General features: G+C 38.3%; 1 protein-coding gene across 11 annotated transcripts in view; it reads left to right on the forward strand.

The window, feature by feature from the left end:
* Positions 1–20,723, forward strand: part of MLLT10 (MLLT10, histone lysine methyltransferase DOT1L cofactor) — a 242,181-nt gene that overhangs the window by 55,391 nt on the left and 166,067 nt on the right. For 2 of the 11 annotated variants that reach the window (XM_025199722.1, XM_025199715.1), the window contains exons 3-5: positions 13,195–13,298; positions 18,256–18,349; positions 20,440–20,535. The exons of 1 other annotated variant lie outside the window; for it this stretch is intronic. In XM_025199722.1, the coding sequence (XP_025055507.1) occupies positions 13,252–13,298; positions 18,256–18,349; positions 20,440–20,535 (237 nt within the window). In that variant the 5' untranslated portion in view covers positions 13,195–13,251. Of the gene's footprint in view, positions 1–1,398; positions 1,509–2,660; positions 2,770–13,194; positions 13,299–16,639; positions 16,829–18,255; positions 18,350–20,439; positions 20,536–20,723 lie in introns of those variants that run through there. 8 more of the 11 variants (XM_025199718.1, XM_025199719.1, XM_025199714.1 and 5 more) reach the window with 8 other exon arrangements.

Genomic DNA, 20,723 nt, shown 5'->3' on the forward strand with positions numbered 1-20,723 from the left:
CCTCCCCCCCCCAAATGTGTGCCAGGTGGGGGCGGGCTGCCTGTTGAGGGCTCAGCTACTGCCTTCTGTGGGTGTCAGCTGGGCTTGGACAGGGCCCAGGCTGCAGGAGTCACAATCCACAGTCCACAGCTGCCAGGGTCCACAGCTGCCAGGGCTGTGGACCCGGGTCCCTGGTCTCAGCCCTGGCAGCTGGGGGCCCTGTCCAACAGGGCTGTGGGTGGGGAGTGAGGGGCCTGGACCTGTGTCCCAGGGAGCTCTGATTTTTCCATGATAAAAAACCTAAAATCAAATACCAAATTCATAGGCACTTAAAATGTATCTTTAGTATAGTGATTGAGGCATTGGTAGGCTTCCAAATTGATTTAAAATTGTAAATATACCAATAAAACATTGTGTTCAATTAATACCTATATATATATAGTCGTGTTTCATTTTAATCTTGGATTTTGGGGGTTTTAATCAGAGAATTTGGGCGTGCTGGGGGGGAGGGGAGGGTTGTGTGCATTTAAATTGGTGAACTTGTGATTTTTGAACAGAGAAAACCAGGATCCCTCGTGATGAAAGTGTAGCAAATACAGTTGTTTTCTAGCTGGCACAAATTGTTGAATGTATATTTAAAGGGAAAAAAAAGACAAGTCAGACTTCCTTTGAAATGTTGTTATAGAGCTAAAAAAAGATGGTAAGTGACGAAATTGTCCTCAGCGAACCCGAACTGATGTTTTGCAATGATGTTGTCAATATGGAAATAGGAGAAAAGATAGAATTTATATATTTGACCTAAGAAGGAAGAGAAAAGACTGATCATGCAGTAATTTACTCTCCTTGTGGCGGAAATGTTGTATGAAGAGAGAACTTTTCAGGAAAATGTCTTTTGAAAGAACCCATAATCTAGTGAAATAAAATGAACATTGTGAGCTATAGATAACCTGAAAAATGTGAGAGAATGTGATTACATGGTTGATTATGCTTGTATGACTTCTAGCTGTTTCATAGAGTATTCTTTTTTTTGCAAAATTTTAAGTTTTGGGATTTTGTCGGTTTATTTTCAGTGTTGAACCTATTGGTTTAAAAGAACCTAAGAAATAATCTGTTCTACTTAGCGTGCTAATATTTATATGGATAAATAATTACCTTTAGAATGGTGATGGTGGTGGTGGTTGTTTGGATATGTTCTCCACAGCTTCAAACGGTAGATTTTTGAGAATGTATTACACCCAGTCTTTGCATTGCATCCTATCTTATGGTAAGAATCAAGTTAAAAACAGCATATATTTAATGTTATGAATATTTAAAATAATCTGTGGCAAAATGTGATGTAAACTCTTTTCTTTGCTATATTTTATATATTTTGAGTTTTCAAAATGTGCTAAAATAAAATGCAATTATAACTTTTTGTAGGTTGGGCTCATGTGGTTTGTGCCCTGTACATTCCCGAGGTGCAGTTTGCAAATGTTTCTACAATGGAACCTATCGTGTTGCAGTCTGTTCCTCATGAGCGTTATAATAAGGTATAATTATGTGTATTTATGACTTTCATTTCTGTATATATATATATATATATATATATTGTATATATTTCTATATAAGCTAAAACCTTGTCTTTAATTTTTATGCTTGTTTGATTTAAAATTGTAAATATACCAATAAAACATTGTGTTCAATTAATACCTATATATATATAGTCGTGTTTCATTTTAATCTTGGATTTTGGGGGTTTTAATCAGAGAATTTGGGCGTGCTGGGGGGGAGGGGAGGGTTGTGTGCATTTAAATTGGTGAACTTGTGATTTTTGAACAGAGAAAACCAGGATCCCTCGTGATGAAAGTGTAGCAAATACAGTTGTTTTCTAGCTGGCACAAATTGTTGAATGTATATTTAAAGGGAAAAAAAAGACAAGTCAGACTTCCTTTGAAATGTTGTTATAGAGCTAAAAAAAGATGGTAAGTGACGAAATTGTCCTCAGCGAACCCGAACTGATGTTTTGCAATGATGTTGTCAATATGGAAATAGGAGAAAAGATAGAATTTATATATTTGACCTAAGAAGGAAGAGAAAAGACTGATCATGCAGTAATTTACTCTCCTTGTGGCGGAAATGTTGTATGAAGAGAGAACTTTTCAGGAAAATGTCTTTTGAAAGAACCCATAATCTAGTGAAATAAAATGAACATTGTGAGCTATAGATAACCTGAAAAATGTGAGAGAATGTGATTACATGGTTGATTATGCTTGTATGACTTCTAGCTGTTTCATAGAGTATTCTTTTTTTTGCAAAATTTTAAGTTTTGGGATTTTGTCGGTTTATTTTCAGTGTTGAACCTATTGGTTTAAAAGAACCTAAGAAATAATCTGTTCTACTTAGCGTGCTAATATTTATATGGATAAATAATTACCTTTAGAATGGTGATGGTGGTGGTGGTTGTTTGGATATGTTCTCCACAGCTTCAAACGGTAGATTTTTGAGAATGTATTACACCCAGTCTTTGCATTGCATCCTATCTTATGGTAAGAATCAAGTTAAAAACAGCATATATTTAATGTTATGAATATTTAAAATAATCTGTGGCAAAATGTGATGTAAACTCTTTTCTTTGCTATATTTTATATATTTTGAGTTTTCAAAATGTGCTAAAATAAAATGCAATTATAACTTTTTGTAGGTTGGGCTCATGTGGTTTGTGCCCTGTACATTCCCGAGGTGCAGTTTGCAAATGTTTCTACAATGGAACCTATCGTGTTGCAGTCTGTTCCTCATGAGCGTTATAATAAGGTATAATTATGTGTATTTATGACTTTCATTTCTGTATATATATATATATATATATATATTGTATATATTTCTATATAAGCTAAAACCTTGTCTTTAATTTTTAAGCTTGTTAAAATAAAATTTTATATATAACTTTACATTTCTAAAAAAAGAATAATTTAACTGTCATGTCATGCATCAAATTTGTTGTACAATATGCCTTGGTTTAATTTGTAAAATAGAGGATTAATTTAGACTTTATGATTGAATGTCTTTTTTTATATAATTTTTTCAAAGAGTTAATGAAGTTTATTTATTAAATTAGTCTTTACGTTAGTATGTCTTGTTCAAGTACTTTATATAACTTGAAGTATCTACTTGGGTATCTCCTTTCTTTTAAAATATGCTGCTAACCACAATGTTATTTTAATTACTCCCTGTGAAAGAGGGGATTAAGAAAGTTTGTTTTTAATGTTTTTAGCTGAAATCTTATTGCAACTAATACTACTTCAGATGCTCATGTGGCTGTTTATAAACAAGTTTATCCTCTAATTGCTAAGAGTAGAAAAATGATGTTACTCCATTAGTGCTAAATTGAGCAACCCTTACAGATATGAGTAGTACCTTTAACTTAATGCAATAAATACTCGTATAAGTAATGTTTAGTTTTATTGGACTCTGGATATTTTTTTAAATTTGTTTTTGCAGGGGTGTTTTGTTTGCTCTTGCTTCCATGCATGTTATTTTACTTAGTGTTTCAGTTGTGATGCTCTCATTTTCTATTCTTTTTTAATTTCCTCCCTCTTCGTATATTGTCCAATTTATCTTTTACATGCTACTGATAAACCGTTTTGTTTATTTCTAATTGGCATTATTGCATGCATTTTTCTTGCTCCTCTTTCATCTTCATTTGGGTTCTTTCATGTAGCTGTTTCAAGCCCTTGGGACAAAGTGAAGGATAGGGTTCCATAGAAAAGATGATGGTTTTGCATCATCTATGGCAGCCCTACTCTTTAGAGCAGTGGTGCTCAACCTATAGCCTACAGCCACAGCAATAAATGCTGCCAAACTTCTGGACCTGTGGGGAATGCTGTGGACTGGATGACCTGACATGGAACACCAGATTGTGCTCATGCATGGGGTCAGGCCATGGCTGTATCCAGTGCTTGGGGCCAGGCCAGCGTACTGAATCGCACCTGTGGACCAACCACTCATGCCAACCTTGCTCTGGATTAGGTCCATGGACTGACCTCATGCCTCGGATCCAGCCCATGAACTAGCCTGATTCCACTCATCTGGTTGACAGGGCTGGGTGGGTTGAGAACTGCTGCTTTATATAATTCACTACTACTCACATTCTTTGCTTCCTTCTGCCCCTTGCATTTTCCTTGCTTCATATCTTCTGTCCTTTATTTTAATTTTCCTTTCATAAACGCTTCTACTTTTTTCCCCATCCACATAATCTAAACATTTATTTTTTCTCTCTCTCACATTGTCCTGATCTTTGCTCCCTATGTTTTTACCCTCTTATTTACCAAAGTTTCAGAACAGCCAAGGTGTTGCACACAGCTCTTCTCTTGCCTATTCAGGGAGCTCTTCTACTAGAAGAGTAACCACAACAGCCTCTTTCTGCAATGGCAAGATTTGCTGTAGAACTTAATGTTGATGCTAAGGCATACAGTAGTATAGACTTGCTATAGAGGGTGAACAAATTTAGACCCCTCTTCTCACCAACTGTGGGTGCATCAGCCTTTCCCTGTTTTCTAAGCAGTTGTTATAGCTATTTTTTCTTTTCTTCACAGCCTCTCTGGCTGTTGAAAGCTTTGTATTCATTTAATGTTGTTTATTAAGTATTTAAAATTTTGTTTTAAAGTTGTGTGTGTATATTACTTCATTTCCATGATTGAAACTGTACATTATTTTGAGACTTTACCATTTAATTTATTTAACTTTCTCTACCTTTATCTATCAGTTTTTATCTTTTTCTTGTTGTTTGACAAATATATTTACAGATTGCTTGTTCAACTTACTTTTCTTCCAGTTACATGACATTCCTTTCTGCTAATGTTCCAGCTTGTGTGATTGGTCTGTACTACCTGAAAGCCTTTTACTCGCTAGTCATGAATGATTTGTAAATCCCAGATAAGATTCTTGTGATTATATATTTCTGGTGGTTTTTGAGCATCATGAGCAAACTCCTGGGTCATATTAAGGAGCTGCTTCTTAAGAAACCTTCTTAAGATTATTGTTATATCACCTGCATATTATATGATTGTTTTAAAAACATGGTAGGATATATTTTCTTAAGAAATTCTGAGCTTTTGTTGTTTTGTTTTCACCTTGAAAAGCTTTCAGTTATGAAAGCATCCAGTCTGTGTTAGTTTCCTGAACTACTCTTTTATTTGTTAAGGTCGATGTCAGCTGTGGCCTTTGGGGAAACACATGCTAGTTTTTTTCATTTATTAGGGCTCAGCCTTTTTATTTGAGCCAACTCTCAGGCTATGACATACACCTGAGATCTTTTTAATTATTTTTTTTAATTTGGGTTACTGCTATTGACAACTGCAACATTTTGTAAACATCTTTAACAATACTGGATTTATTTGTTAATGAATGGCAGCAGCACTGCTAACAATTAAAGTCCTGCTACTATCCAGACTATTAAACTGACTCTTTCAGTGATTTTTATAAACTGACCACTTTAAAGTACTTGTATTTAAATGTGGTAGACAGGCTCCAGAAGGTGAGTTTACTTCATAATATCTTTTTTGCAGTGTGTTCTTCACAAGAAAAATATATGGTAAGAAATGTGCCTCTTTCATACTTAGCAGTTATAAACTTTTAAAAAGAATTCTATGGCAGAATGAATGAACACAGTGCAAAACTGTTTGTATTAAGTCAAATTGTCAGCACAAATTAATTTTCATCCAGCATTGTATTTACTGTTGTTATTATTATAATCTGTAACATCATTATAGAGAGAGAAGATTTTTCTATTTTAGCAGCACTTCATTTTGTTAAGAATGCACATCATTTTCCAGATTTGTTACTGCTGTTGCAGCACTGGAAGGGGGCTACAGTGAATTCTGGGGTGGCTGTAGCCCACCCCATAGCACCCCTCCTGGCGCTGCTGCTGCTCCTCCTCCCCCAGCCTGAAAGAGCCCAGCACCACCCCTAGCCCCAGCCTGTAGCAGCAGCACACCCTCGCCCCATGCACAAATCCATGGGGCACACACCTCCCATGCCTCCCCCGGGGGTGCGCACAGCAGTGGGAGCTGCTGCCCTCTTCCTGTGCCCCCTAGATGAGCCACTCGCGTCTCCATCTGCACCCCACCCCTCCCTGCCTTGCCCCAGCTGCACAGTGCCTGCCCCAGCCCCCCATGGGGGCCTTGATCTTCCCCCCGTACCTTTTTCCCTCTCCTCCCCCCCCCAAACAGACTTACAAGCTGGACGCTGCTCTCCAGGCTGCCGGGCTGCATATTGGCAATCGGATCAATATCGGCCAATATGGCTAGTTAATTATCTGCCATTGGTATCAACCCAACAAGTCTTTTATTAGTGCGCCCTTAGTTAAAATGTATAAACTTTAATTTTAATAATAAGTGAAACAATTTTAGAGGAATTACTTGAGGGTGCTCTCTTTATTTAAAAAAATAATCAAGTTGAGTGTTCTTACACTTTTAAAATATATTTTAGCACCAATAAAAGAAAAAGTGTTTAACATTTATTAGGTAACCTGTAACTATTTCATTCTTTATTTTCTTTAGTGTATACTTAGTACAATTTCACTTGCAAAAAGCCTTTAAAACAATCATAGCAATGTTCTGAAAATTTTAGTTTTCTGTAAATCCCTAAATGCCTGTTTATTCAGAGGACTCTGAATAGAAAAGTAACATAAAGGAATTGTAAAGATTCGTAGTTGTCATGATATATTGATATAAAAAAGGATGCATGGCGTGCAGCCTTTATAACAATGAGAATTGCTTTGGCAATTTGCCAGGGCCCTCAAGGTCATGCCTAATTTGCATATACATTTACATGGGATTTTCATTAAAGTTAAATGCATACAATTGTTTGTTTATAGGGCACTTTAGATGTACACAGCAGTATATAAAACATGGTTTTGAACACAAGACAAAATAGATGGGAAGGGGAAGGCATATCAAATGGAAACTGGCATAGTTTCTAGGAAGGCTTTCCCTGAGGTGGAATATGAATCTTCAGATGGGTGTTGCTGAAAACCTTGGGTTTATTTCATCACCATTTAGGACTAGTTACACATTTGAATTCTGCACTGGTCTCTAAGGGTGGCCATCTCAGCATTAGGCCTCTTCGGTTCACTTGTACTAGGGTGGCGTTTTGCAGTTCTTCCTTTATTGAGATCTGCTTCTGGTATATAGTACTGTGTGTATCAATTGTGATTCCTCAGCAGGCGTAAATAGTTTCAAGCATCTGCAAGTTTTTCCTTCAGGAACTATAATAAGTGTCAGTGCAACAACCCAAACAGCCTCTTCAAAACAAAGTATTATTTAATTTGAAAGCGTAACAGGACCAAACGGGTTTTGTAGACAACCAATCTACAGGCACATCTGCCTTCTTAGAATCTAGGTATACCAAACTTAGCAGATAAATCTATTTTTGGAAAGTGAAATTCACTGGTTTCTCCCAAGTGGCTTTATCTCACTCTGTGCTTCAGGGCCAGACCTTTTATCAGTCACAAAGGTCTTTGTTTCCCTCTATCTCTCTATCTTTCTAACCTAATCAGACTGGTTTATGCAGCCCACCTGAGGGTCAAGGATAGAGTTCAAAGCAGTTGGTTTTCACCATTGTTCTTTAAGTGTCAGTGAATGAGTAGCTTCATGGGAGTCAGCTCATGCTGGAATTTGCCCCGGGTAATCATGTAACCGACAACATAGTAACAGACAGCCAAAAGATACAGGCATTTCCTACTTCTTTCACCACTGCTATTTCCAGAGTCTTGTTGAAGTGAGGGAAGACACGGGACCACGTTTTCAATAGCTGAGAGATTGAAATACCTATCAGCTTTGATTAACGTTATTTAGTCATAGTAGGTAAGCCTGGATAGTTCTTCTAAAATGGTCAGCAGGAGGGCAGTTAATAGAGTAGAAATTTCAAATAGTTTTTGTTACAGAGGTGCAGGCTATAGCCGGGGTGGTCTAAGGACATAGGCAGACAAGGTTCTTTGGGTAAATCTGGCATCTTTTATTAGATCAACTCAGATAGTTGGAAAAATTCTTAGCAAGCTTTCAAGTTTAAATACCTTTTGTCAGGCTGAGGAAGTATCCCTGCTGCCTTTCTTGCATGCATACCAGCCTCTGGCTTCTTTACCATTCTTCCCATCCAGGAAGAGCAGATGCTTCCTCAGCCTGACAAGGTATTTATACCCGAAAGCTTGCTAAGAATTTTTCCAGCTATTTGAGTTGGTTTAATAAAAGATATCAGATTTACCCAAAGAACCTTGTCAAACAGTTTTTGTTGCAGTTTGGAGTTTAAATTAATTGAGATTAATAGTGGTAATTTATATCCTTATTATGAGCTATAGGCTAGTACTGTATTTCAATAAATCCAAGATGCGTATTTTCCCGCCCATCATTATGGTGGGGTGTTGGGGAGCCTTGTCTTGGATTCAAGTACTGATGACTCAGACCTGGCTTTGTGCCCAGGTTTGAGGCTGAAGCTAGAGCTGAGCTGCTGCCTGCCCTGGGCCAGAATGGCTCGTCTTGCAGGGAGGAGGCTCATGGCTGGGGGGGAGCTTGGGAGAGACCACATGGAGGGAACCTGCAGCCTGCCCCCCCATCTCTGCCCCTGTGCTTGTGCCTGCCTCCAGTACCCTGCTCCCCCTTTTGTCTGCTTTCTCCTCCTCTCTCTTCCCTTTTGCTCCCCTGTCAGCTCCCACTTCTCCCTTTATTTTCTGCTCAGGCTATAGTCCCTCCAGCCCTGACCTAAGTCCTCCTGGGAGCTGCCAACCCTTTTCCTTCCCAGGCTGGGGCTGGGGCTGGATGAAGCTGCTGCTGGTGCTGGGTGCCCAGATCTGGAACAGAGTTACAGAACTAGGTAAAGGGGGGTGGGTGAGTAGGGAGTGTGTGGGGGAACAGGGTGTGGTAGGTGCAGGCTTCAGGTGGGGCCAGGCTGCAGAGGGCAGTAGGAGGTGGGGGGACAGGCTACAGGGGTGCAGCGGGTTGAGGAAGGCAGATTGCAGGTGGGAGCAGGGGTTGGGGAAAATGGAGTGGTGGGGCAGGCACAGACATGGGCAGGTGCAGGGGCCACGTGGCAGGGGAATAGGCAGCAGGGAGGCAGGCATGGAGGGGACAAGGGGCAGGAGAGGAGTTTAAGGGACAGGGGCCTGGCCCCTTATCCCTTGGTGCTGCTTTCTGTGCCACAGCAGTGGAGGGGATGAATTTAAGATGATCTTCCACTAATTAGATACTTTACATGAAACAGAATTCCATGTATAGAATCTAATTATTAGGGTTGGTCTTCTTAAATTTGAAGTAAATCCGAAGTTGTCTTGGATTTGTGTAAATACAATAGTTTGTTTATAAAATGTTTCTCAACTGTAAGGACTAGAAAACTTGCTTAATCACTAAATTCTGCAGAAACTGAGACCACAAGAAATTCTTTCTGGCTTATGGCATATAGACTGTATATATAGTTATGGTCTCTGCAATCCTGCACAGAAAATGTAGTATTATAAGTTATATTTTGCGTGCAGGGTTTGTTTTACATCCATCTCACCTTTAAGCTTTATTTCTGCATATGTAGAAGATTCAAATTTGGAAAATTTTCAAAGAGAAAGACATGCTAGCAGATATGCAAAAGTAACAATGCAAGCTGTTTTAACATTTTACAGTGTAAAGGGTCTCTGATACTTGCAGCCTTGTTAAAACATAGCATCTTTCTTAAATGGAGAATTTTGTCCTACATAAGCACTTTGTTTGTTGCCCATTTAGAAAGCTTACTGAAGGGCTGTATTGGAGAAGAATTGCATTCTTTCTTCCTTGTGAATATTAAGTTACTGACACTTCTGTAGATGTTGGTTGTGGGTTTGTTCAGAGTTGAAGCATCCTAAATCTTCAGTAGCATCAAACAAGGTCCATCTATTACTTGGCCTCGTCTATCAAGTGAAAATACTTTTGTAAAGGGATCCTGGGCTCTTACCAAATTGTGGGAAATATTAGTCCAGTCCACAAAAGAGAACAGAGATTTGGAGAAATTTCGTTTCAAAGTTGGTTTTTAGCTCACGTGGTAAAGAGTAATTTGTAGCATCTTCAGCTCTGTTTATGGAGATGGTGAAGCAGTGACTACTGTTACACTTTTTGGTCACATCCAAATGTGTGCGGTCATGCAGTATGTAGTGCCACATACACGTTTGTGGTGTCACATGCTGCACATTCAAGTGTTCTTTGCGCTGCAAGGGAGCAGCTGGGGGGAGGAGGACATGGATTAACCCCTGGATATCTAGTCGTCAAAAAAAAAACGGGGGGGGGGAGGGGGGAGCAGATCGGCACACATGGGGGAAGCATGTGCTGCTCAAAATCAGACCTGAGCCTTCTGAAGCTGTGCTTCCACCTAGGCTCCAATTGGCAGGATCGCTACTGCTGCAGCCCTGGAAGGCCTCCAGGACCCCAGGTAAGGCTGCTGGGGCCAGCACGGTGTTGGCCCCAGCCTCTCCTGCCCCACCCAGGGTAACCTGCTGCACACCAGAGTGCATGTGGCACAGGCGTTCCTCAGAGACAACTAACAGCAGCACCAGGTGTGCTGCCGCTAGTTGTCCCTGAGGAACCAAACATCCACACTCATGTGAACACGGCCTTTGTGGCTGGTGTAAGGAGAATTGGATTATCTTGAATTTGGTAGCTTATCTACAGTGTTGTTTTGTAAATTTTTACTAGAGTACAACATTTATTTATTTATTTGTGTGCGAGTTAAAAATGTTGGCCACAACCAAGTGCAAATAGTGCTTAGGTATAGGTCTTGCAAGCAGTTCAAAGCCCTGGAAGATGGAGTTGCGTCAGTATCGAATGTGATGTGTGCATCATTTCTTACCAGGATATAGTTAAGAAGAAGAATTAGATGTATGGTAAGAGAATATGAGGTGGTAGAGTAATAAAATAACATCCATATCTTGTGCTTTATGTATTCTGTTTAATTTAGTGTTCTATTTTGGAAATGTTCTGTTTAGGGCAAAGAGGAGAAAGGAACTTAACTAGAAGTAACTTCAAGACATGGGTGGCAACTTGGCTTTTTTAAATAGTTGAGCATTGAATCCTTTGATAGTGTATAGGGCATGGAACAGTGGGTATTCTCTGGTACTGTGTGGGCTGTAATCTTGATATACAGGTTGAGTGAGGTAAGGAATTAAGTAAAATTATCCCTAGTTCACTAATATGTGATTTGAGCAGATATTAATTAACATGTGCCAAGTAGTGCTTTTTGACAATCTAGTAAAGGACAAGCAATTTACATTAGAGTAGACTTTAAAACATTGTACAGTGAAAGCTTTGTTATCCAGCACCCATGGGGAATGGGGGGTGCTGGATAACAAAATATGCCAGTTAACTGAGCGGGCCAAACAGGCGTCTTTGCCTGTTCAGGCCACCGCCTCTCCTGTCGTGTCTGGGGCATGCCACCTCTCCCGCTGCATCGCTGCCCCTCCTGTGGGCCCCATGGGCCCCGAGGGACAGGGAGGGGGGGCCCCACGCAAGCTGCTATGCCCTGGGCCATGGGGGCTCAGTAGTGCAGGGTGCTTTGCCCTGGGCCGTGGGGGCTCAGCGAAATTGGAAGTGCCACAGTGGGCACTTCCGGTTTCACTTTTCCCCTTACAAGCTGGCATGCTGGTTAATAGAGCATGCCAGCTTGTAAGGTGCCGGATAGTGCAGCTTTTACTGTAGTTCGTATGTCTTTCCTAAAATTATGTTATACTTTAAGTTCTGGTCCAGACGGGGCCATAAAAAAGCCATTCTGTCTTTCACCTAATTTAATCAACTTTAATGTTTCTTTATTTGTACTTTATATCCTTTTCCTTGCTCTTTGTTTTACTTTTTTCTTATCCACATTTCTTAAAATGTATTCTTTTCTTTGATTATAAAAGTTTTCCATCTATCCTATGCATTCCCATTTTGTCTCATTGAAGGGGATAGCCCATATGTAAAAGCTATATGAAGTGTCCTTTACCTTTCTCTTGTTCAGGGATGCTACTAAGGGTAGAAGATTTTGAAAAAGAGAAGCCAGAGCTGTTTTTCTTTCCCCTCTGATCTCAAGTTTTTTAAATGGTAGCTCCATACAAAGTGGTAGTGAAAATTTGAAGTTTATGTTTTAATATAAATAGGCATTCTTTTTGTCCTGCTTACATCAGAGGGTACTTCCATGAAGAAGCTACAGTGACAATTGCTTTGTGTTTATGGAGTAGGTTTCAACCATATTATAAAAATGATACAGTATGATCTTTTTAACTCAAGGAACTGACATTCCTCCAAAATTATGTTAAAAAAAAAAAAAAGCAGTAATTTTAGCTACAACCTCCAGATCATCGATAGGAGATGCTGTAGCATAGTCTACGCTGATTCATTTTAGTATATATTTATAAAAATGCAACTAAAATATGGTGAAATAATGAAAAAATAAATTTTGTGCTTTATTTCTTCTCATTTTTCTACTTAACTAATAATTTTAAATGATAGAAATTGCCATAGCTCTCCCTGTAAATAGCATGCACTTATGAAATGTTGTAACAATGTTTTAAGATATCTAACTATTTGTTTTAAATCTTAACATGTTCCCTGGCCTTTGAATCCTAAATGAAACTGTTTTTAAACAAGGTTACAGCCATACTAGCTTTTGACAATATGTTTATTCAGACTGTGCTGTCTTAGAGTAATATTTAAATAGAAACTGTGTTTAATTGCATTCTGAAACTTTGTTAAAGGCCACTGAACTTTGCTCATGGTTTGAGGCACATTGTTAGATTTTTTTTCCTTTGGAAAATCCCAGTACTACCAGTAATACTCTTAAAAGCAAATTTAAGTGACTGAGTGATTTAACGGAATAAGCATAGGGTTGGGACCTGGGAAAATTCTGAGGTTTAATAATGGCCTTTGGCTGTTAAGCAAATTTTTTTTGTCTCTCTGCTGCAGTTTTTCCCATTTTTTAAATTAGACTGATACAGAAGTGGTGTGCAGATTTATTACATTATTTTATGTTTGTATAGTTGTATCAAAAATACATTAGTGTTACAGAAAACTTAAATAGCCTATATGATGACCTGCTTTAAAAAATTGTGATTAGACTATAGGAGTGCTCAAGTAAGCTTGCCTACAAAATTGAAAAAATCAATTCTCTTATAGCACACCACATTAAAATATTTCCTGCTAGTAACACAAAAATAATTTGTGTACTTTGTCACATATGAATACTTTTTTTTAATAGACGTGCTATATTTGTGATGAACAAGGCAGAGAAAGCAAAGCAGCCACTGGTGCTTGCATGACATGTAATAAACATGGATGTCGACAAGCTTTCCATGTAACATGGTAAGTATATATTGCTTGATATACCGGAAATCCTTTAAAAACAAAACAGACTGAAAATGAAAAATACAAACAGTTAACTGGTATTTCTGAGGCATCTATTGTCATGGTATCAAAGAGTAAATCTATGCTGCAATCTGTTTTGTGACTACAGCTTGTGTAGGCATATCCAAGTTAGCTTTAAATTACTGCATTTCATCAAACATAAAATATAAGATGACTCCCAAATAATTAGATTCTGTGTATGGAAAATGTATTAATTTGTTATAATTTTCCAGGTGTAGAATCTAATTATTGGAGGGTTATCTTGAATTTGTCCCCTTCCCACTGCTACAGCAGGGAAAATAGTGGCTGCGGGGATTAGGTGGTATTGTTGTCCTCTGCTCTCCTCCCCCACACTTCTTCCTCCTGCAGCCTTCCTGCCCCCACATACTGTTAAACCCTGCTCAGGCTCTATTCCTTCCCTGAGCACAACGTGGAAGCGAGGGTGACAGTAAGGGGGGGAAAGGACAGAGGGGAGAGCAGATGCTGCAGAGTAGGGCAGAAGACTGCTGTGGGTCTGATTTTGGCCCCAGCTGAGACTCGGGGTCAGAATTAGAACTGTAGTAATTGCCTGGCCTCATTCCCCCGCTCCTCCTTGTTAATGTGAAATGCAAGGGACCAAAAATGCTGACTTTTAAATAAACATAGCAATAGACTTAATTTGTCTAGAATTAATGCATTTAACTTGTTGCAAAGTGCTGTAATTTTTAGCACAGGTGCTCTATAAACACACTTTTGAGTAACACTTTCATACCTAGTTATACATAGCACAAACTACATGCTTTTGGTCCAGGGCCAAAAGGTTCATAACATACCATATAGTTCATTGGGCTGGCCCCCAGCAGATTCAACAGTATTTCAAGCCATGGTGACCCCACACCCCAGCACTGCTCTGTGTGTGTGTGTGTGTGTGTGTGTGTGTGTGTCTGTGTCTGTACTCCAGGTACCATCCCTCTGCCCCCCAGAAGATCCACATACTTAGCCCCTTGCTCATTCATGACTGGAACTGGATATTCTTATGTCAAGTCATCAGACCCTCCAAAATGTATATGCAGATGAAGTTCAGGGCTGCCTGGTCTGCTTCTACCCCATAGAGGGGTACATTAATCACATGTGACAGGCTGAGAGAGGGGGTGACAGAGCCTCTCAGCTGCATAGAATTATGGTAGTGTTTGCTAGACATTTAAGGTTTGTGAAGAAACAGGAATAATTGGAAATGGGAAAGAAAGGCACTGCTCAGCTTTGAGAATGAAAGGAAAATTTAAATGTATTTGATGTAGTGGCTTACCATGACTTGAAAAAGAGTTGGTGCTGAAGGGGACTGAACACAATGGGCATTGTATCTTATTCAGCTGAACTGTACTAACTTATCCTTTTGGTTGGCCTTTACCTGACAGGCAAAACACCATGTATCTGGGTCCAAGAAGGCAGTTTTCCTTAAGCGTTCCTGGGGATAACTCTTCTTCTGGTGTGGTTTAGTACCCGCTGAGGTGTTGGGGCCTAATGCCCATTTTATGGAAATGGGAGGCTCCTCCCTAGATTGCTCCTGCAGCCATATATGGCTAAGGGCAGGCAAAACTTGGGGGCATCTGAACCCCAAGCCTCCAGCCTGGGGCCTGCATGTAGGATGCCTGCCAAAAGATGTTGGAAATATCTGAAGCCCCTGGTGGGGATGGAGGAGGTTTGCTCATTGTAGGGCCACTTATGGTTCTGGACTGACTCATGGATTTGGATTTGATTTGGCTGATTTGGCCTGGAACATTAAAAAATTCTTTTTTAAAAAAAAAAAAAAAAGCCTTTTGGTTCAAATCAAATTAGCATTTTTGGTATCAAGGGGAAGATGTCAGGCCTAGCTCTGGCCTTTATGATGCTGGCCTGGCACTGCAGTACCTCCAGGTTGGGTTCTTATTCCCCGCTGGAGGAACAACTGCACACACACCTACACTTTTGTTATCAGCAGTTTTTGCCATTGGGGAAGATGTCTGGCCTCTCCTGAGTGCTGGCCTGGTATTGCAGTACCTCCAGGCCTGGTGCTTGTTCCCTCCCTGCGGGGGCAACTGCCTTTTTTTTAAGGGGCGCACACATTCACACACTTTTCACATCAGCATTTTTTGTTACCAGGGAGGGTGTTTAGCCTCTCCCGAGTGCTGACCAGGTATTGTAGTACCTCCGGAGTGCTGGCCTAGTATTGCAGTGCTCATTCCCTCCTGGGGGAGCAATGGCACATTTTTTAAGGGTCACACAAAAAAACAAAACAAAACAAAAAGTTTCCCATCAGTGTGTTTGCCTAATATGGACTATATGTTTTATGGGCATGCTCAGCATGGGTTGTATTCAGTCAACTTCATAGTTAGTTTCCATGACTGAGCACATGCTGCTCCTAGCAGCAGTTTAATGATAGCCAACATATTTAAAGGAGTTGGGGGTTGCTGGTATGCAAATATAAGATGAAGAGTTTTTTCCACCACGCTTATTGCGGGGGAAAAACATTGTCTTATAATTGAAATAAATATGGTAACTTGTTTGGGTACTGCTAACAATTAAGTCATGATAACATGGTATTCAGAGTGGGCTGCAAACTTGTCTTAGAGGCCAGGTGAGTGTCTGTGTGGTTACCCCATGCTGTTTCATGTGGGTACAGCTATACAGCTAACAGTAGCCAAACTAGTACCCAAGATAGCTAGGTTGGGTATGTCTACACAAGCTGCAGGGACTTCAGTAGAGGTGTAGGCCAAGTGGGAATGAAGGCTTAATGCTTTATGTATTATTGCAATAGGTGCCATTTTTCATGGAGGAGTAAACACATAAATATGGCAAATTTGATAGGGCAATACTACATTTCATAAATAAGTTTTATTGTTTTATTGGTCCATGTCAGCCAGCATTTTATAAGATGCTAGAAATATTTCAGTGTATGTCTGAAAGAAACAATCGTTTCTTTTAATTTAGCTTGTTTGAGCTTTTACCTTGAGCCAGTTCCAGGAACAAAAAGATAACTTTTGTATAACTTGCTAAAATACACAACAAAATTCAATAACATCAACCTAAAATGTTCTGGAACTTGTATTGTAAATATTTGGGGCTTTTTGAATTCAGATAAGCCTGCTGTATTGTAACATATTGTTTAGATATGAATTCCTTGGCATTTTCCTTCTTTTAACAGTGCAGCATTATGTTTCAGCATTTGTCACTTATCTTTTTGTGCCAGTCTACAGTGCAAGTGTGATATTTGTCAGATCTGGGAAATATCGTTTACTAACTTAACTAAATGGAATTATGTTTTTTTTTTTCTCTTTCTTCAGGGCAAATTTGATATTTGAATTGTTCATGGGCAGACATTAAGGCCTTTTATCTTACAATTTACTCTGGTTAGGCCCTGATTTCCATGTGTCTCTATGCATCTCTATACATCGTCAGTGACAGGATCAAGCATATATGTGCAATTGTACTAAGCCAGAAACGAGCAGAATGTTTCAGTTTTACATTTTTCTGTAAGCACCCCTCTATTACAGCAAAGGATCAATTTTAAGTTTTCTTTCATCATAAAAATAATAGACTTACCCCTAAAAATATTTAAACATGACTACCTTTAACCATGCAAGTAGAACCATTAAACTCTCACAGGGACTACTTGCATGTCTAAAGCTTTTTTCACTTGCATAAGTGTTTAGTTATACTGTCTACCGCTAATTACTCTTCCATGGTCATTCTCTCTCTCTCTCTCTCTCTCTCTCTCTCTCTTTTCCTGTCCAACTTCCAAGTTTCAAATTTTAAGGCTGTCATAAAGAAAAAAGCCCCAGAATGTTCATTTTAATTATTATGCTTTTTGGTGTGTTGTGACTTGATGTGAAATATTCATGCAACATAGCATGATACCTAGTCAAAGGGTTAGTATTACGTACATTTGAGACTAGAGGGACACCCATAATATTAGTAAAATTGAAGGAACGTGCAGTAATATGCACTAGCTTGAAAAAATAGATGTAAAGCTAGTTTTGTGGGTATTGGATTGATAAAAAAGCTCCAAAAGAGAAAAGTGGGATTAGAATCAATCTAAATATTTTAATATGTTAAACTGAGCATAGGAAAACTTGGCTCCAAGCGATATTGTGTGCCCTTACTTGTTAAGGGCATACATTTATTTAGGGGGGGAAAAGCGTAGGATAAGATCATACTATGTTAATAGAAGATACTGTTTTCTTTTTTCAATTTGAAAATTGGGGGGGTTTGGTTTTATTTACACATTTCCTTGCAGCATTTTAACTGTAAAATTGTATCACTGAGTTTAATGAAAGAGAAGTGGAAAATGAAACTGAACAGTTGATTTTCAAGTTCCAAGTTGATTGTATGAGATAAATCGGTAGTACAAATGCTGAAAAGTAGATTTGATTTTAAAATTGAATAGAATAAGGTATTATTAATGCAAGCAAGGAGTCTTATTCATTTTTAAATTAACCTGACATTGTCCAGCTTAACAAACCAAGCCATATATTGTTGGTTTACATTACTTTTTGGTTTTATTTAAAATAATTTTATTAATGTAATTTTATTGTCAGCTCAGAGGAGGACAGGTCTGATTCTTGAATAGTTTTCTGCAGAGGTCTATTAAAATATTTATTCTTTAGTTTAGAAAGGTTTTAAACAGAAAGTTTCATTTAAGTTGCTTGAGTTCCTCTCTTCCCCAAATGTTTATCACCCAGCAGCTCCCAAAGGCTTAAAGTATATGTATAAGTGTGTATACCTTTCTTGAGTGTCTAGTGGCTAGTGAGAGAGTTGTAAAAGGTGTCTGCATTACTTTGAGAATAATTTATATCTTTGGAAATGAGATCATTTGGATACAATATCATTTGAAAAAAAAATTTGTCTTGGATGATCTTGATTTTTTTTTTTTTTTTTTTAATTTTTTCCCCCCCCCCAGTGCTCAGTTTGCAGGACTGCTTTGTGAAGAAGAGGGCAATGGTGCAGATAATGTCCAGTACTGTGGCTACTGTAAATACCATTTTAGTAAACTGGTAAGGAAATGACACCAACTTTAATTTTCACTCAATCATTGAGTTACTAATAACATTTTAAAATAGTGTTTTATGTAAGTTAAGGTGTACATTATATTAAAAAGTGAATAAAAATTAGACAAAGCATGAAAAATGTTTGTTCTTCATTAAATTAATGATTGTAAAATACTACCTGAATGGATTACAGTATTATAAATGGCTACTTTGAAATATATTATCTCTGTCAGAGAAAAATAGGGATCCCGTTTAGACAGATGTCTTTTTTTTTTTTTAAACTTGGTAATAGACTTTAATTATTCAAAATGACCTTCTGATTGTATTAAGTTCCTGTAATGTTTCCTTCTTCTAATTTGATTAGTTGGCCACCAGACATGTGGATTTTCTTTTGGAAGTATCTAAGAAATCTTTCCTTTTGGCACCCATGTAGTGAAAGATGCATCAGTCCCCAGTTTCTTCTCTCTTCCTTCTGTTCTTCTTTTAGCATTGTTCCAGTTGCTCTAACAGCCAGCTGAAGCCCCTGGCTGTTTGCTTTTGTCCTACATCAAGGGAATTCTTTCAGGGCTGATCCAAATTTCTCTGAAATCAGTGGAAAACACTGTATTTGCTGTCAGTGGATTTTGGATTAGGCTCTTTGAGTCGTTACCCCTTCCAGTCACTGAATTGCTAGTTCTACATACCTGTTAATGTTCAGTGTATGTGCATGTATGGCATGTATGTGTGGGTTCAGAAAAATATTAACATGTTAAGATTAAATTCACTGCTAAAGGTCTTGCTGCAAAAAATGTTGAGTCTTCTGTCTTGTGGCAAACTAATACCTGTTGGCTATCCCAAGGTAAAAACAGTGAAATCAAGAAACTTAAGTTTTACCATGAAGTGAATTCATCAAGATCAGCAGGGCATAGGGGCTTACCCAACAAGTTTATTTTGTGGAAAAACTGAAGTGCATTGCCTTAAACATGTATTAAACTTGGGACGTGAGTAAAAATAAATGAAGCTTTTAAAGTAGTGAGAACAAGCCCTGACTCAATTCATGGTTATAGCAATTGAATTTGGTATTACTGCTTTAATGTAGATGTGATTGGAGATAAATTGATGTTGATATTAAATGAGTAGTTCTTTTATAAAAAACAAAACAACACACATCTACCATATTTTAAATGTTACTATTTAACACTGTAATTTTCCACTTGGAGACTACAACACAAAGACCAATTGTGAAAAAAGGAAAAAGCTAGAGAATATAGGCCACACACAGTTTTCTGATGGGCTGAAAGTGATGCCATAATTGTCACTAATGCCTAGAAAATGTAGTTTTTTCATTTTACCGTATTATGTACGATAGTACATGTGGAGTTTTAACATTAAGAACTATTGATTGTTTTCTGTAGTATATTTATACAGCCATCTGGGTTATAATGTGATCTTCCAGAAATTTTAGGTGATTTTGCCACAACAAAGTAGGGGAGTTGTCTTGGTCCCTGAGTAGGACTTACAGGTAGTAATATACTTTATAATAGTGTCTGTAACTAGTGAAAACATAGATTTGGCCCTGACATCCTTGTATACTGTTCTTAAAATTATTTTTTAACTTTGGTTTCATAACTGGTAAGAAACTGCAGGCAACTAATTTATCTGGGTGATAAATTACGAAGTCAGCAGGCTGGCTCCTGAGAATGCACTTGAAGCAAGCAAGCGTGCCTCAAGTATGCATCTCTTCCCGTTCTACGTATAAAATTAATGGCAGTGTCAGCACCATGGTTTAACATGATATTTACTTGAGAAGAATCTTTGTTTTGTTTACATTCTCATCTTCTGACAACTTATCTTGGTATAGGTCATTATTGTTAAAGGATGGTGTACAGGCTCTTTGTTTGTGGAAAAAATGTTTGCAAATTATAAATTCATAATGTTAAATTAAAGAGTAGGTTTTATTCTGCTGTGTTTTGGATGGTTCTGTTGACTTTGTCAGTCATTTTTGCTAGTTTTTCATGAGTCAAGCAGTAAGGCATTTTGTCACTTGAAATACTTTATACCTTTCCTTCATTAAAATAGTTCCTTTTCACGTACGTAAATATACTTTCTCTTTTTAGAAAAAGAGCAAACGGGGATCTAATAGGTCATATGATCAAAGTTTAAGTGATTCTTCCTCTCACTCTCAGGATAAACATCATGAGAAGGAGAAAAAAGTAAGTGGATTTGTTGTTGCTAATTATGTGGTGTCTCTAATTAATAGTCACACCTTCTTGTCAATATTTCATTTTCAAAATATGGTCAAAATTTGTTCCTGGAATGTAGAAGGCTAAGGTTGAATAATAAAGAGATAATAGGACCTAACTAGGAAGCCTACCCAGGAACGTTTGTGTTCGTTCTCTTT

This window comes from Alligator sinensis, unplaced genomic scaffold (genome assembly GCF_000455745.1).
Source record: "Alligator sinensis unplaced genomic scaffold, ASM45574v1 scaffold221_1, whole genome shotgun sequence".
NCBI lineage: Eukaryota > Metazoa > Chordata > Crocodylia > Alligatoridae > Alligator > Alligator sinensis.